The sequence below is a fragment of the Dermacentor andersoni genome, chromosome 1 (genome assembly GCF_023375885.2).
Source record: "Dermacentor andersoni chromosome 1, qqDerAnde1_hic_scaffold, whole genome shotgun sequence".
NCBI lineage: Eukaryota > Metazoa > Arthropoda > Arachnida > Ixodida > Ixodidae > Dermacentor > Dermacentor andersoni.
Window position 1 is genome coordinate 377,498,400 of NC_092814.1, and position 18,110 is coordinate 377,516,509.

At 43.0% G+C, this 18,110-nt stretch overlaps 1 protein-coding gene across 3 annotated transcripts in view; it reads right to left on the reverse strand.

Moving 5' to 3' along the window:
* Window positions 1-2,212: 2,212 nt before the first annotated feature.
* Window positions 2,213-18,110, reverse strand: part of HtrA2 (HTRA2-related serine protease) — a 74,438-nt gene continuing 58,540 nt past the window's right edge. For all 3 annotated transcript variants that reach the window (XM_050168284.3, XM_055064970.2, XM_055064972.2), the window contains one exon: window positions 2,213-2,404. In XM_050168284.3, coding sequence (XP_050024241.1) covers window positions 2,251-2,404 — 154 coding nt within the window. In that variant the 3' untranslated portion in view covers window positions 2,213-2,250. The remainder of the gene's footprint in view (window positions 2,405-18,110) is intronic.

Here is an 18,110-nt window from a genome sequence, read left to right on the forward strand (position 1 = left end):
GAAGTGCGAAATAAGTGGCAGATATAGTGAAAAGCATGCGCGGGAAATCTTTGAAGCATTTTGCATATTCAAAGGTGGCGACGCCTGCGTCAGTTCTGCGTCCCTCACGCTCTCAACATAAGAACTGGATTATCTTCTTGGCTGACGGTTATCCTTCTTATTATCTTCTTTATGTCACATTCAGTGATGTCTTCATATGCTGCTTCTGCAATAAAGCATTTGGTTGCTAGTCAGCGCTCTGTCCTGTGCTCTTTACTCACTCGTCCTGTGTTGCGCTGTTCCTGTTCTTATTCTAAAGATGAACCAACCAGCCCCATTGAACACCCTGCTATTCCAATTATTTTCTAACTTCCAATTATTTCAAAAGGAAATTTACAAAATTACCATCTGGTGTAACCAATCACCAATCAATAAACTACGGTTTCTCCTGTTGAAATAGTCTTTTTATTTATCTATTTTTACCACATTGTTAATTATGTGCTGATCATTCCCATTTGTCCTAGTCTACCCTCCCTCTATGTTCCTTTCCTCTCCCCGTCAATCCCACCCTGCTGCTAACAGCAGCACAAGGTGTCAGCACTACTTTCCTTGCTTTCTGCTTTTTTGTTATATTTGAAATAAACAGATAATTACTACTAACCAGTGTCTAATGTTACTAAGATATTATTGTTGATAAAATATTCTTCATTTCTTTACTTGCAGAAACCATTTCAGTCTTCTGAAGTATGTTACCTGAAACAGAAAAATCTACTGTTGACACATGCAAGCACTTTAGCATAACCCTTTGAGCCTCATAGTATAACAAATGTCACAAATGAAGCTAACCACACCCTTGGTTACTTTCGGCGGTACTCTCCCACCTGTGAAATTACTAGCCTACGAAACATGTGCTTGACCGAAGTTTAAGTAAGTATGCCCCATTTGGGATCAATAAACTACGGTTTCTCCTATTGAAATAGTCTTTTTATTTATCTACTATTTTTACCACATTGTTCATTATGCGCTGACCATTCCCATTTGTCCTAGTCTACCCTCCCTCCCTGTTCCTTTCCTCTCCCCGTCAACCCCACCCCACTGCTAACAACAGCACAAGGTGTCAGCACTACTTTCCTTGCTTTCTCCTTTTTTGTTATATTTGAAATAAGGCTGTCCGTGGTGCGAGCACGAACGGGCCGATACGGCCCATGTGCTTTGGGAATACCAACGCCATGAGGAAGAAGGACCAGGAGGAAGGGGGAAGACAACAGCAGGACCCTCTGAAGCGGGGCGCCTCGCTGAGAGATGGCAAGCCGCCCTCCTCAGCAAGGCACCCGAAGACCAGGAGTGGGCCGTCCAGCAGGCCAGGGCCATTGCCGAGGATCTCTGAAGATTTTCCTCGGGCGATGGACCCCTGGCAGCCTAGCCCCGAGCACCAACAGCAATAACCGTTGGACAAATAAAGTTTATTCCTACCCTATCCTATCCATTTGGGACCGACACCAATTTAACCTCTCTAATACACATGGGGCCGTTACAAATCGCGCAGCTAGCTATATCTACTCTGATTACCAAACTTAAATGATAAGCACATCATCTTACACTTGTGCGGTGTATTTACCACAAATCTTATTTCTGTTTTAGTGTATCATTAATTTTTGCAGCTCACCGTCCATCTTGGAGCACAAACCACGTGAAAGCCATCTACACCTGCGGCTATGCAAACTTATGCTCATTTGCAGTCCTTCTTTTGTACAGACCATGAGAGACCAGAGTCCTCTTCCTAAAGACACTACGGTCCACTCCGATTTGCATGGTTTCAAGTTTGCCATCGAATCATTGTCACTGACTAATGACCCATCCCTCATGTAAATCACCATGCCTCAAGCACTTGAGCTATTAATATATAACATAAATAAATAAATCACAGTGCACGAGTTATTGCACTAAGGTGAAACTATAACTGAAAGTGAAAGTTCCAAATTACACCGCCTTATTCTGCTTAGCCAGAAAATGTTCATGTATAGCACTCGGCCAAGCATCAATACCTCCAGATATACTTAGTATGCAGCATTACCACAGTAGCTCCACAATCCTGAACTTTTGCATGAAGGCACCCTCACTGTAATGGATTACAGAACTAGCTGAATCAACAAGTGCCATAGCAAAGTGGTCATTTTCTTGCATATTTGATGAAAACACTTGCTACACCTATGGCTCCAGTGAGACTTGCAAGAACATAAAATGGACATTTTATTTCTGATAATATGCTACTCAAGGTTGAACTTTGAGCTTCTTTCGGGTGCCTCTGTGTATGACTTCAATATCAAGTGGCTTCCACACTTCAAGTGCCTTGTAAACGTCCTGGGAAGATTTGACTTCTGCACCTCCAATCTTCACGATGATATCACCAGGCTGGAGACCGGCCCTGCAGGAAACACAAATGAATGTGCCTGATAATTATGAAGATCACTTTCAGCAAAGCACAGAATGCCTAAACGGCTGAAAGATAACATTGCAGCCATAAGCTACTATGTATCTACGCTTATCTTTGTCTATTACCTGGCTCGACTGTTTTACCTGTGGTGCACATTAAAGAGCAAGAAATATGCAATGGAGCAGACACGGAAGATTGAGTTTAAATGTAAAAAAAAGTAACAGTTCTGCCCGAAAGGCGAAGCACTGATTGCAATAGCAAATTATTAGACATCTACATGAAGTAAGGTTACTCATTTTATCAGCTGTATAAACTACTGTAAACATTCAATTACTGACTGAATTAACAAGCACATTGTAATGCGTGCAGGCTTACACAAAAACATCTAACTTGATGACCACAGACACTTGCTGTCAAAATGCTGGCATAAAGAAGAGCGGCCAGCAGTGGCAAGCAAATTCCGCTTCAAGCTACCCGCCACTTCAATGCGAACTAGACACACAAGAACACAGCACACACAAAGGCATCCGCTATCTCAGGTCAATTAGCCTTCGACCCATTGCAGATTGCCTCCAACACAAGACAAGCACGGCTGCGCTTAGCCACTGCAGCTGGAGTAGAGAAATGCGCACACTGCTGGGATTTCAGGAAACCTAAAATTCTGGCATCGGGTTATGTCTGTGGTGGTCGGCAGCTGCATTTGCTTCCATGCCATTGTGACTCTGTAGTCCGACTCGGCCAGAAGGGTGCATGGTTGTCACTGGATGTCCTAGTGTGGGCACCACAGAGTCTGCCGTAGGGGTAGGTGCTAGACAGAGGTGTTCCCTGGTTGGGTTGTCTAATCTTCCGATCCATGTCTACAAGTCTACACAATATCAAACATCGGCACATGCCCAGGAGTGCATGTTGTTTTGATGATTGTGTTCGACTAATATAAAGTGCAACTATATTTCTCCCCACAATAGGTTGCTTTTATCCATCAGCATTTCTACAATGTATGTAGAGTGGAACTCCATTGATATGTTTCTCAACGAACAGTGTAAAAATAAACAGTAAAGGAGGGTGAAAGTTTCCACGGCAACATCAGATACAGCTCTGAATGGTGACCAGTACAGTTATTAGACATCTCAGTGCTTGCACTGTGCCAGGGAATGGTGTCTGTATAATTAGGGGCATGTACGATGTTCAGTGACAATGGCCCCTTTGTACTCTTCATATGCTTCACTGCATAACATGGTTCTTTTGTGGTAAAACTAATGTGAACTGGCGATTTTTCAATGCAAATAAGACCCTTGCAGGTCCCATAATAAATGTAGCCCTGCATTTGGCGGATTTGGTTCAGTGTGCAAGGCTTACAGCAGGTTTTAACCAATGCACACTTTTTCGGGTGCTCCGCGAACTGCTCTGTGCACATTTCCTACCAATGCTTGTGTGGTGCCTGGCTTGTGCAACTTCGGTTGCTTCTCGCAACGTATTGATAGCTTGCTGCAATGTACCAGTCGCATGTTGAAATGAGCAAGAGCTGCTATTTTGTAGCGATGTTTTTTTATGATGCTAATGCCTTGCAGGCACTTTTCACGCTCATGAGTGGTCAGAGCGATGCTGGGTGGAGTGCCGAACGCAAAATGCACAAAAAGACATCACAGCTAAATTTACGTGACCGCCACATTCAAACACAATATAATATGTGGCGACATTACAGATTAGCGACATATCAAATGGGAACATAATACATGGGAGTTGAGAGGATTTAGGTTGGAACTGCGAAAATGTGAAGTGGCAGCCAGGAAAATGTGACAGCAAGGAAAGTATCAAAGGAGTTCCACTGTACAAATTATAATGTACGAGCAATCCTTCCTGTTGTGTGGCATTTGCACTCACAAAATAGCATGCAGTCAATTTCAGACTGACCAATAGTAGAAGTTTGACTAACAGTTTAATCGCTTAGTTTTTGAACACAGCCTGTGCCAATGCCCTTATTTATTGCTGTACAATACTTTGCATTACTGTATAGTACTGTACCAGTACTGTACAAAGCATGTGAAGGCTCCAGAGCCAGTTCAAGGCACATGATTAGACTAGCTGGCTTACACCTAAAGACTGATTAAACACAATAATCAAGTAAACTTGAACCTCATTATAACAAAGTTGAAGGGGGACTCGAAATTACTTTGTTACATCTGTTATTGCCATTTACTGCAATGTTCATTTTTTTTCATTTATTGATACTGTCAGCCCAACTTTGGGCTATTACAGGAGTGGTAGGTGACAATACAAGCAACAATATATTTACAGGATAAAGAAAATAAAAGTACATTTTGGAGAATGCACTGATAGTAATATCATGGCAAATACAGCATGTAATACAATGCCAAGGTGATTATAGTATTAATATTTGGCCGAGTTATGGTATGCGTACACATGTGCTTTTGACATTTTCAAGAAAGTCGCGTATAGATGACGCCTTACTATTGAGTCTGATAATAGATTCCATTGTTTTATTGCTCTCGGAAAGAAGCTATATTTAAAGCAATCATTGCGAGTAGTAGGAGGAGAGATATACATGCTGTGGCGATGACGAAAATAGTTACTAGGAGAGAACTGAAAATAGTCACCTTTATCAATTTTAACATGGCCATGAATAATAAGAAAAAGAAACTTCAAACGATCATACTCAGTTCTAGACTCTAGAGAAGGAAGCTCAGCAAGTTCACATAACTGGGTAGGAGAGTGAGAACAACAATATTTGTTAAAAATAAACCGTGCAGCAAACCGCTGAATTTTATCCAGCTTAGACTGATTAGATGAAGTGTATGGGTCCCATACAATTTTTGCGTACTCCATAACTGGTCGAATCAAAGTTTTATATGCCAGGCATTTTACTTCAGGGGTAGAATTATGCCCATTTCTTCTAAGCGATCACAAGGCTTTCTGGGCCTTAGTAGATACGTAATCAATGTGTTCATTCCAACACAAATCCGAGGTAAGCTTTAAACCCAAGTATTTAAACGTTAATACTCTTTTTGATGCGACACCTTCAATGGAATAAGCGTAATCAATAATACTTCCGTTTTCTAGTGATAGACATGTAAACCGTTTTTTCAGAGTTCAAAACCATTTGCCAGGTGTCACACCAATTTTTTATCTTTTGCAAATTTGAATTTGAACCGGTCTGATCGGCAGGCGATTCGAACGGTTATTTAGTATGCAATCATCTGCGAAGAGTCTTATGGGAACTGTAATGTCTTGCAGCATGTCATTGATAAATAATAAAAATAACAGGGGGCCCAATACACTTCCCTGGGGTACTCCAGACTCTACAGGCGAAAAGGAAGACCGGTATCCCTCACATGCGACAAATTGGCCTCTATGGCTTAGGTAAGACGAAAGCCATTTGGATAAGCGAGGGTTTCTGAATATAGTTTTAATTTTTAATAGCAACTTTGGGTGCGACACCTTATCGAAAGCCTTGGCCAGATCTAAGAATATTATGTCTGTTTGGCCTCGGTTATTTATTGTATATGCGAAATCATGAACAGTCTCTATTAGTTGAGTCACTGTAGAGAGGCCCTGACGGAACCCGTGTTGGCATTTGTTTAGAATATGGTAGTTGCCAAGGTAGACCAATAATTGTTTAGATATTATATGTTCAAGTAGTTTCGAACAAGTGCTTAATTTTTGATGCCTGATTTGCTGCCACTTTTATGAATTGGGATAACTTTAGCACGCTTCCATGCGCTGGCAAAGGAACATTGGTCAATAGATGCCCGAAAAATTAGTTAGAAATGTAGAAACCCACTCTGCGTACCTTTGTAAAAATTCATTAGGAATTCCGTCAGACGCTATACTTTTTTTAGTATTCATGTTGAGTAAGAGTAAGAAAGGCGTCAGGCAGGGAGATACGATCTCTCCAATGCTATTCACAGCGTGTTTACAGGAGGTATTCAGAGACCTGGATTGGGAAAAATTGGGGATAAGAGTAAATGGAGAATACCTTAGTAACTTGCGCTTCGCTGATGATATTGCCTTGCTTAGTAACTCAGGGGACCAATTGCAATGCATGCTCACTGATCTGGAGAGGCAGAGCAGAAGGGTGGGACTAAAAATGAATCTGCAGAAAACTAAAGTAATGTTTAACAGTCTCGGAAGGGAACAGCAGTTTACGATAGGTAGCGAGGCACTGGAAGTGGTAAGAGAATACATCTACTTAGGACAGGTAGTGACTGCTGATCCAGATCATGAGAGTGAAATAATCAGAAGAATAAGAATGGGCTGGGGTGCGTTTGGCAGGCATTCGCAGATCATGAACAGCAGGTTGCCATTATCCCTCAAGAGAAAAGTGTATAACAGCTGTGTCTTACCAGTACTCACGTACGGGGCAGAAACCTGGAGGCTTACGAAAAGGGTTCTACTTAAATTGAGGACGACGCAACGAGCTATGGAAAGAAAAATGATAGGTGTAACGTTAAGGGATAAGAAAAGAGCAGATTGGGTGAGGGAACAAACGCGCGTTAATGACATCTTAGTTGAAATCAAGAAAAAGAAATGGGCATGGGCAGGACATGTAATGAGGAGGGAAGATAACCGATGGTCATTAAGGGTTACGGACTGGATTCCGAGGGAAGGGAAGCGTAGCAGGGGGCGACAGAAAGTTAGGTGGGCAGATGAGATTAGGAAGTTTGGAGGGTCAACATGGCCACAATTAGTACATGACCGGGGTAGTTGGAGAAGTATGGGAGAGGCCTTTGCCCTGCAGTGGGCGTAATCAGGCTGATGATGATGATGATGATGATGATGAGTAAGAGGTTAAATACACCCTGTTTGTCAATTTTTATGTCTTGAAAGGCGGCCTTCCAGATTCATCTGTAAAATCGGGCAAGAAGCCGTTATCGTGTGTGAATACTGACGAGAAGAAAGAGTTGAAATCTTGTGCCTTCTTTAGAGCGCTATCTCCAGTTTCATGAGAACAAGACGCAGCTGGGGGGTTAATATATCGCCAAAAATTTTCCGGGGGCGTTTTTCAGAAAAGATTGTAATGTGACATTATAGAACCTATTTTTAGATTCTTTGATTAGCCCTTTTAACTCTCGACTCATACTAGAAATGCAGCTTTTGTCGATTGGCCGGCAATTCCTTGAAGACGCCTTTCGCTTTCATTTTAGCTTTCTTTTTGCACTAATTATCTCTCTGGTCATCCACAGATTTTTTCGTTTAGTTGTTTTTAAACGTTTTGAAACAAAGCTTTCCACACAGTGCTCGACCATGTTTGAAAAGAAGTTCCATAGGTCGTCCACGCTTGCACCAGAGTGAACGAGGCCTAGGTACTTATCTGACGAAACTTCGAGGTAATCTAAAATAGATACATCATCGGCTAATGTAAAATTCAAGACCGGTATCTTTGATGCATGGAGGAGTTTGTGCACAGACAAATTTAAAGACGTCACTACCATTTTATGGTCCGAAATACCATCATCGATGTCACAGCTCATAATAAACTAACATAGGTGATTTGAAACGAAAACAAGATCTAAAAGCGTTGAAGTTTCCGTGCCCACTCTTGTGAAGCCGGACATAATTTGGGTTAGGTTATAATTAAATGCAATATTTAATAACTGATTACAACTACGTACTTTGGTTCCTCCTGAAGAATTCGACGCCAAATCGATTCCAGCCAAATTAAATTCGGCCGCAAGGCATATGTTATCATCTGGATGCACGTGCAAGTTCATAAAGGTTTCCAAGTTTTCTAGTACTTCTACAGAGGAGTTGGGAGGCCGGTACACACCACCGATTATCAAATTACGATCATTCAAGGTAGTTTTAATCGAGACTGTTTCGAGATTGCTTGGATCATTAAGTACTGCAAAAGGAATGTCGCTTTTCACAAGTATAGCTACCCCATCCCCTCTAGTGTGCCGATCCTTTCTTATTATGGAATATACGAGGGGTGTTACTTCGACATCAGTCACATCCGGATGCAGCCATGTTTCTGTTATTACCATTGCATCTGGATCATGCTCTATTACAATGCTTTCTAGGCTATCTTGTTTGTTAAGTACGCTCCTTGCATTCATGTTAATGATCTTAAAGCATGCAGATTTATTTTGGTCGAGTCAGTTGGCACCCGAAGCCGAACGAAACGCGGACGCAGGAGCCGGGTACGCGTATTGGCGACTGTTAACATCATCCCAGGCGTAAAGCACATTGTTAACTTTTATCTTGTCAAAAGCCCGTGTCACCTTGGCTCCAGTTTTCTTCTCCTCAGCTGTCGACTTCCACAAGTTTTTCTGAGGAGTAGCAACTCTTTTAGAAAAATCTTGCACACTGAATGGGGTCCCCTTTAATTTCGAGCAGTTTTTAAATATTTTAGATTTTTCCCTGAAGTCCCCTACTCGGAGTATCACTGGTTGACTTGTTCCTGGGACCTTCTTGCCCAACTGATGAATTCTTTCGATAGATTTAAGTTTTTGTTTTAAAATGTTTCCAAACACATCGTCATTAACTTTTTCTCGGAGTATTTCCTCAGTTTCAAGTGTGGCCTCTTCTATTCCTCTGACGATAATGTTATTGCTCTTTGAACGATTTTCGAGATAGTTGATTCGTTCTGACATTTGAAGGAATTGATCATCAAGATTTCTCACACAACCTTCAACAGTAACAAATTGGGTGATGGAGTCATCTACGCACTGTAGTTTAGATTCGATTGTTTTTAGTCTTTTCTGGACGACCGATATGGCTGTCCCTGAGGTTAACTGTTTTACCTGAATTTCAGAAATTTTAGCAAGGATTTCTTTCTGCATGCTTATGATCTCTTTCACCATATCCTCAAGAGGCCCAGGATTCTCTTGAACATCTCCTGATAGCTTTAGAAGTAGGCATGCTACTGAGAAACATTCACTCGCGCAATCTACAAGCGTGTGTGGACACAGCAACACCACTATGCAAGGATAATTACAATGAAAGCTGTATTTTCTGTCACCAACCTGCACAAAAAGCGGAGTGTCAGACGACATAGCCGCGGCACTGTTGCTGTGTCCATTGAAAAGCGACGAGACAAATCCGTCCTTTATAGCTGCCAGCCAGACTCTCACGTGGTCTCCAGTTGACGTCATCAACATGCTCGAATTAGCTGTGCCGTACGATGTATCCACGTGCAGCGGATACGCAGTCTTGATCCATGTTGAATCATCGTAAACGTCTGCAGAAGCCACTACCGTAGGCACGTTATACGCAAGCCCGTGACGATGGTAAGCATTGCTTCCACAGGCCGCAGCAAGAGAAAGGATCCCAAAGAGCACCTGCACCAAAAGCGGAGTGTCAGGCGACATAGCCGCGGCGGTGTTGCTGTGTTCATTGAAGAGCGACGAGCCAAATCCATCCTTTATAGCTGCCAGCCAGACTCTCACGTGGTCTACAGTTGACGTCAACGTGCTCGAATCAGCTGCGCCGTACGATGTATCCACGTGCAGCAGATACACAGTTTTGATCTGTGTTGAATCATCGCAAATGTCTGCAGAAGCCACTACCGTAGGCACGTTGTACGCAACCCGTGACGATGGTAAGCATTGCTCCCACAGGCCGCAGCAAGAGAAAGGATCTCAAAAAGCACCTGCACAAAAAGTGGAGTGTCAGGCGACATAGCCACGGCTGTTACTGTGTTGCCGTGTCCACTCTATGCCAAATATGCCAAATGGGGTGCACAATTGTAAACATGGAAATAAGAAGACGGCTTCACAATCCATGGAACCACTACACATGCACATGTGATGAAATTTTAATAAAATAAAAAAAAATCCTTGGTGGATGAAACGCACGACTCTTAGCAGCCGATGAGACAAACTTTAGATAGCTGCCTTCATTTCCATTGTCGTGGTCTTTTGCTTCCGCTTTCCGCTTCGCTCGTTGTGGTTGTACAGCATGTGGTACACAACACAGCACTATACTTTGTGATCAAGAAGGCAAGCAAACTCCACCATGTCGGCTTCGCTCAGCCAGCTCGTTGCCTCCAAGAATGTGCCACTGCAATCTTGGAGGCCCCATCCAGCTGTGCCTGCCAGCGGGGCGCACCACTGTGCCCCACTGTGAACCAGTTTACAGCAGTTCATGAGTTTAGCAACTGTGCAGCTCGATTTCTGCGGTGCAGGCACAGCGCAACACTCGAAATGAATGTTGAGGTGCAGAGGCAGTGCAGGCGATGTGTTTTGTATGACTAATGTGCACGGAGTGCTTAAGTTTAAGAGGTCCTGAACTGTTGGTATGATTGGCTTCTGAGGCGTAAATACATCCTGCTCTTGCATAGACACAGCAGCTGCGAGTGGGGTTTCAATCGTGCTCGTGCCCGGGTGCTGCGCTGCTGTTTCACACCTGTACGTCTGCACCAAGTCAACACTGACAGTAGAAAGGGTGCAGCAGAATCATGCACCAGCCCTGCAAATTTTAAAACGAATGGCGTGGTTCAGAAGGCACTAATGCTGCACCCCTGAAGTGAATGGCAAAGTGCAGCACCTCATGAACTGGTTCAGGTGGTGCAGGCGAATTCAATGTACCTTGAAGTGCATGCACTAACCTTTCACACTGTCTCATGTAGTGGCTTGCACAGCTGGGCATGGCCTCTGGTATTGTGCTGGGGAGATCTCGGAGGCCACGCCCAGTTGCATGTGCTTGCACGGTGCACTGCCTTAAGAGTGAGAGAGGTCAGTGGATAAGTGTGATAATGAGCTGCTGCTTGCACACAGTTATGCACAGGGGTGAGAAAGACCAGTATTGCTTGATGGCGTATTCAATGTGGGGACGAGTGCCAAACCCCGCAGTAGGCGATGTACTTGGCGCACAACAGTTGGGTTTTTTTGGTTTCGGAGATGAATCTAGTTTGTTATATCCATTGGCAGGGCAATTTCACTTTGTTAGAACAAGCCTTTAAATATATGGATCTCTGTGGGGATTTCAAGGGGCATTTCATTTACTTCATTATATCAATTATATTGTTATACACTCGAACCTCGTTATAATGAAGTTGAAGGGGAAGCCGAAATTACTTTGTTATATCCGTTACTTCAGCATAATCAAGGAGTACAGACCGCTTACGTAAATACCTTGGAAAATATCTAGAGAGATTCCACAGCTACCTTAATTCTACACAAGAAAAGTAGGAAGATACCTATAAAGAAAGGGGTCAGACAGGGAGACACTATCTCTCCAATGCTATTCACTGCGTGTTTGGAAGAAGTATTCAAGCTGTTAAATTGGGAAGGCTTGGGAGTAAGGATCGACAGCAAATATCTCAGCAACCTTCGGTTTGCTGATGACATTGTTCTTTCAGCAACAATGCAGGCGAGTTACAACAAATGATTGAGGACCTTAACAGAAAGCGTGTAATAGTGGGGTTGAAGATTAATATGCAGGAGACAAAGATAATGATGAATAAACGGGCAAGGCAACAAGAGTTCAGGATCGCCAGTCAGCCTCTAGAGTCTGTGAAGGAATATGTTTACCTAGGTCAACTAATCACCGGGAGCCCTGATCATGAGAAGGAAATTCATAGAACATTAAAAATAGCTTGGATCACATATGGCAGACATTGTCAGCTCCTGACTGGCAGCTTACCATTATCATTGAAAAGGAAGGTTCACAATCAGTGCATTTTACTGGTGCTGACATATGGGGCAGAGACTTGCAGATTGACAAAGAAGTTTGAGACAAAGTTAAGGACTGCGCAAAGAGTGTTGGAACGAAGAATGCTAGGCATAACGTTAAGAGACAGAAGGAGAGTGGTTTGGATCAGAGAGCAAACAGGTACAGCCAATATTCTAATTGACAATAAGAGAAAGAAATGGAGCTGGGCATGTCATGTAATGCTTAGGATAGAAAACTGGTGGACCATTAGGGTTACAGAATGGGTACCAAGAGAAGGGAAACGCAGTCAAGGACGGCAGAAGATTAAGTGGAGCAATGAAATTAGGAAATTTGCGGGCACTAGTTGGAATCGGTTGGCGCAAGACAGGGGTAATGGAGATCGCAGGGAGAGGCCTTCGTCCTGCAGTGAACATAAAATAGGCTGCTGCTGATGATGATATATACTCGAACCTCGTTATAATGAAGTTGAAGGGGAAGCCGAAATTACTTCGTTACATTCGTTACTTCAGTATACCGAATATTGCCATTTGCTGCAGTATATGCCCAATGGTATGCACAACTTTAAACATGCAAAGAAGACTGGCTCCGCGGCCTGCTGAATCGCTATAAGCAGCCGCGTATGCAATGGAAATTCAATAGAACAACAGCAAAAGACTGTTCAACATGTGCAACGTGCGACTTTTTAGCACCTGACAAGACAGCCATTACGATACCGTCCTTATCTTCCAATGTGACAACCTTTCACTTCCTCTTTCCAGTTGGCTCACTCATATTGTCATGAAACCCGTCGAAGTATACGGCCGATGAAGCTTGGCACAGTTCCAGAAACGCGGACGTTACGCAAGGGCGTTCAGCCCTCGAAAGCGAAACTATCTGATCCTCCGCTTTCTTGTGGTCCCGAAGCTCCTCTGTGTAAGTGCACTGGCCTGGCTTGGCCAGCTCGTGCCGGTTTCAAGCAATCTCAGAGGTCACACCTAGCCGCACCAGCACAGCGTGGCACACTACACTGAAAGAGAGAAGTTGTTGTTGCCTGAAAAAATCAACTTCTCTCTCTATGTAGAGGCACTAGTTTTTAGTGCGCCACACGCAAGCATCATCTATATATGGCACAGCACAGCTAGGCGTGGCCTCAGAGATTGCGATCTCGGAGGGTGCGCCTTGTTTGTCACCTACATGCCACAGTGAGAGAGAGATGCAATAAAGAGAGATGCACACGGCGATGAGGAAGACCAGTGCAGCTTGACGGCATATTCGACGCAGGAATTTTGAACTGCCACGCCGAACAAATGCAGAACCCGGCGGAAAGCGATATGCTTGGTATGCAACATTCAGTATTTTTGGTTTCGGAGATGAACCTACTTTCTTATATCCATTGGCAGAACAATTTCACTTCGTTAAAATGAGGTTTAAGGTACATGAATTGCTGTGGAGGTTTCAAGGGGAATTGCATTTACTTCGCTATTTTGCTATATCCTGTGTCTATAATGAGGTTCAAGCGTATAAGAAGACTTTGCTTGCGTCCAAACCTGACAACCATTTCTTCGAGGACCTAAAGAATGCAGTAAAAATGGGACCAGGTGCTTGCTGCCATGAGTAAAAATTAGGGGAGCATGAATATTGAATCGAATCATAAAAAAAAGAGAAAAAGCTGAATATCTAATCAAAAATCATCGTGCCACTTTTGTATCAGAAAATTCATTCCAGATAAAACAAAAAAGATCGGCAGACAGAATCCTTGGATAAACAGAGACATCATTCACCTCAAACGTAAAATAAAACGATACCGAAAATCTAAAGATTACAACAGGATAATTGTTGGCACGATGGCAAATGACTTGGCTCTAAAACTGAGAGAGGCAAGGAAACATTATTTTACGGAAACACTTGGTCAATTTGCCTCTCAGAACTCCCCAAAATTTTGGCAATTCCTATCTAACAAAGATTCCCAACTTTCGTGGGAAATATGCGATGGTGAAGTAACAATTACAGATGCAAAGAAAATAGCTGAAGTGTTTAATGCGTTTTTCCAAAGTGTTTATTCCACTTTGAACACTAGTGTTGCCGAGAGGCAGATATTTGACAGCCCAGACGTGATCAGCGTAACTGTTGAAGGTGTGACTGAGCTTCTTCTACGGTTAGACGCAAAGAAAGCTACAGGGCCAGATAACATTCCTCCTGCTTTACTTAAAAGATATTCGGAAGTATTAGCTCGATTTTTGGTTATTATTTTTACTAAATCTTTAGCCTGTGGTACTGTTCCCGACGATTGGCGTTTGGCACGAGTAATACCAGTTTTTAAGAAAGGTTTCCGATCTTCTGTCAGTAATTACAGACCAATACCACTCACCTGTTGCTGCTGCAAAACTTTAGAACACATCATAGTCACTTACCGGAATAATTTTTTGGAGAGAAATAATATACTCACAGCTAATCAGCATGGTTTTAGACAAGGTTACTCCACAACCACACAGTTAGTAGTCACTGTCCATGAGCTCGCTTCCGTGCTTGATGGGGGCGGTCAAGTTGACGCTATTTTCTTAGATTATTCTAAGGCTTTCGACAGAGTCCCTCGTTCGAAACTAATATATAGACCGTTTTTTCGTAGGCGCCGCCATATTGTGAACGCAGTGGCGCCGCCTATGAGCAGCGCCATACTGGCTTGGGTGAAAGCGGTCTTTTGCATGGCAGGTATACGCTCGGCGGTAGGTTCTGGCGTTTGTTTTCGCGGTCGTGCGGTCTGTTTAGTATGACGTGCGTCTTCTACGTGGTAAACGGTCCTGTGAGACATGCTGAAGTGGTTTAAGGCGTCATGGCCGGAATTTCTGCTGGCGTTGAGGTGGACGGAACACGCAGCGCGATGTGTGCGCGCATATTTGAGCCTACAATCAGCCTCGGAGATCAATTGTGTATTTCTGAATGTTCCAATCACTAATGTGACCTTATTGCAGTATTATCCTCTATTTCTAAGCTGTTGTTTAGGAGCCATGACTCATACACGACGATCGTAACAGCGTGGCTACCGTTCTGCTACGATAGGAGCTATGCTGTTTGACAAGCGTTCAAACTGTTTGCTGCAGGTTACACTGCGTGACTACTTGGTTGGATGGATGAGGTTTCCACCTATGAATAAAATAGTTTTGGCTAGTAATAGCATCATGCCTTACAGTCTGAATTAAGCTTGTCCAGCAAAGCGACCGTTTACGAACTGCGCGAGCGTCCTAAGCAGTAGTAGGTGCTGGATTACAGATATCTTTGTTCTATATAGCGCATGGTCCAAGCATACGGCATCAGCGGTTATATATTTATAAACGTTGTGCGGCGTTAGCCCGTTTTCTCTTGCTTGTTAGAGAAAGAGGATGATCACCGATTTTTTTTTTCGGTTGTGTTCGTTCAGTTCTCCACGACGCACTCACACATATTAGGGAAATCTTGCGCTCAAAAATAGCCATCGCATTCTTTTTATGCGAACCCTCTCATATATTATATGGCTGTATACAAGCCAAAAGGGCAATGCCGAAGCACGCAGCTTATATATATGTATCGTGCTGGCTCAACAACCGCAGTGATCGCTGTGTTGAGCAGCGCCATGGGCCACATGCTGCAAGGCTAGCGTAGACATATGGTAATTTCAGGCATACTAGACTTGAAATGCGTGAGAACGATGCCAGTGTATCACAAATATTTGATAGCGCCTGCCGCTCAGATATTTCGTGGTTGCCTTAGGTTGGCCGTGCACAGCACGCACTCTTATGTTTTACTCCCTACGCCAATCGATCAGACAGTGAGCTGATTTACCATTTAATGCTGGTAATACAGACACGCCGGTTTCCTTTGTTGAATTAAAATAGATATAAGCAAAATAGCAGAGAACACATACACGCACAGCGACTGATAATGCGCGTACACCGCGGCTGATTATGCGTGTCAGATTTTTGCGCCCCCAAGACATAATTCCACCTACAGTAGTTACCGATGCACCGAAAGGCTTCCCTGACGACCTTATATGAACGAACATGGCGTAAATTTCACAAAGTAAGATCTAAAACATCTCGAAATCGTTCCGCAGCACGCGACAGAAATACTTTCAAGCAGCGCCGCGCCAGATCGCCCAAGCCAGAGAGGAGGAAAGGCTCTCCGCGCGCCCTATCCTCCTCACCCGATGAAACGGTCTATAAAATGAAACTTCTCGGAATACCCCTACAGATCATAAACTGGGTAAATTCATACCTGACTGGTCGTAAGCAGTATGTGGAAATAAATGGATCATGCTCCCGGTTTTTGGGGGTAACTTCAGGCGTACCTCAGGGATCGGTGCTGGGTCCAGTACTGTTTAATATTTATATTAATGACCTAGTTAAAATTGTGGAATCACCTGTTCATGTCAAATTGTTTGCAGATGATTGTATTATATTTAGCAACATTGGAACGGTCTCTGATCAGCTTTTTCTGGAAGAAACCTTGGATAGGTTGGCAGAATGATGCAATGAATGGGATATGGTTATTAATTATAACAAAACAGTGCATATGTATATTACAAATAAGTTAAGAAAGCTAGAATACTTGTACAAAATAAAGGATAATATGATTAGGAAAGTAGAAAGCTGCAAATACTTGGGGATAACTTTAATTTCACGTCTATCCTGGGTGCCTCACATAGACAATATAACCTGTGCAGCCCGAAAAAGATTAGGATTTCTAAAGTTCAAATTAGGTGACTCCACATCCTCATTAAGACTAAAAGTCTATAAAACATACGTTAAGCCTCTCTTAGAATATTCGAGTATCGTTTGGGATCCTCACACAGTGGTAGGTATTGAAAAACTAGAAAGAATTCAAAGGTTAGCTGCGCGCTTCATTTATAAGCGCTTCAAACGACGTGATTCCTGAACGAGTATGCTGGAAGCCGCAAACTTGGAAACACTAACTGATAGAAGAAAAACTGCCAGATTAAATTTCTTTCGCCAGCTTTATTACAGGAAACTAGGAATACAACTGCGTGACTATATTATTAAGGACACATCTCGAATTTCCCGCCACAAACACAGCCAGTACTTAAGATCGATCTTTGCACAAACAAACCTTTTCAAAAACTCATTTTTTCCAAAAACAATCAATGATTGGAATGCCCTACCTGGAAATTCCCACTGGTTACAGCCACCCACTTGATGAATCTTGTTGACTGTAACCCTTGTATATATTTGTATGTTTGCTTTTTTTTGTATTTCCTCCCGTAGCCCCCTCCTGCTTGGACAGATGTCCGCAGTATTGTGGAAAAAAGATAATAATAAATAAATAAAGAAAAAATAAAATATTGAATATTAGAAAACTATCCCAAAATTTAATTTTTACAAATTTTGTGCTAGGAATGAAGGTGCTGCACATGCTCGGAAGTCTCCTAGCACTGCATAACAAGAATGTAACAGTCAAGCTATCAATAATTTGGGTACACAGAAATCAAGATATATGAGGGCGATTCAGAAAGTAATGCCTCCAAGCCCACTACTTTGCCAATAGTACTGCAAAAATCTTGAACTCTTTATCTTTAATGCACTGATGTTTAAGCTATAGAATGTCACTTGCCTCACCTTTCTATCTCTTGTTCCAGAGTAATCGAGCAATCCATGGCATCCACTGGTGACGTCCGGTTGAAACAGTGGGCTGTAATTGAATTTCTGACTGTGGAAGGTTGTACGCCCATCAACATTCATCGCCGTCTGGCTGCAGTTTATGGGGATGCCTGTGTTGACGTCAGCACTCTACATAGGTGGGCCAGGACTGTGAAAGACTAAAATCCAGCCGCATCAAATATCCAGGATCAGCACCGAAGTGGACACACCGCAATGGCTTCTGATGAGGATCATCAACATCAGGTGGACAAGTTGGTTCGGGGCAATCGCAGGATCAAGCAACATGAGATCGCAGCAACACTCGCCATTGCCATTGGTTCAGTGAACCACATCATTAAGGGCCTCTTGCGTTACAAGAAGATTTGCGCTCGTTGGGTACCACAGCAACTGATGACTGACATGAAACAGTCGAAGTGTGCCCAACGAACGCAAATCTT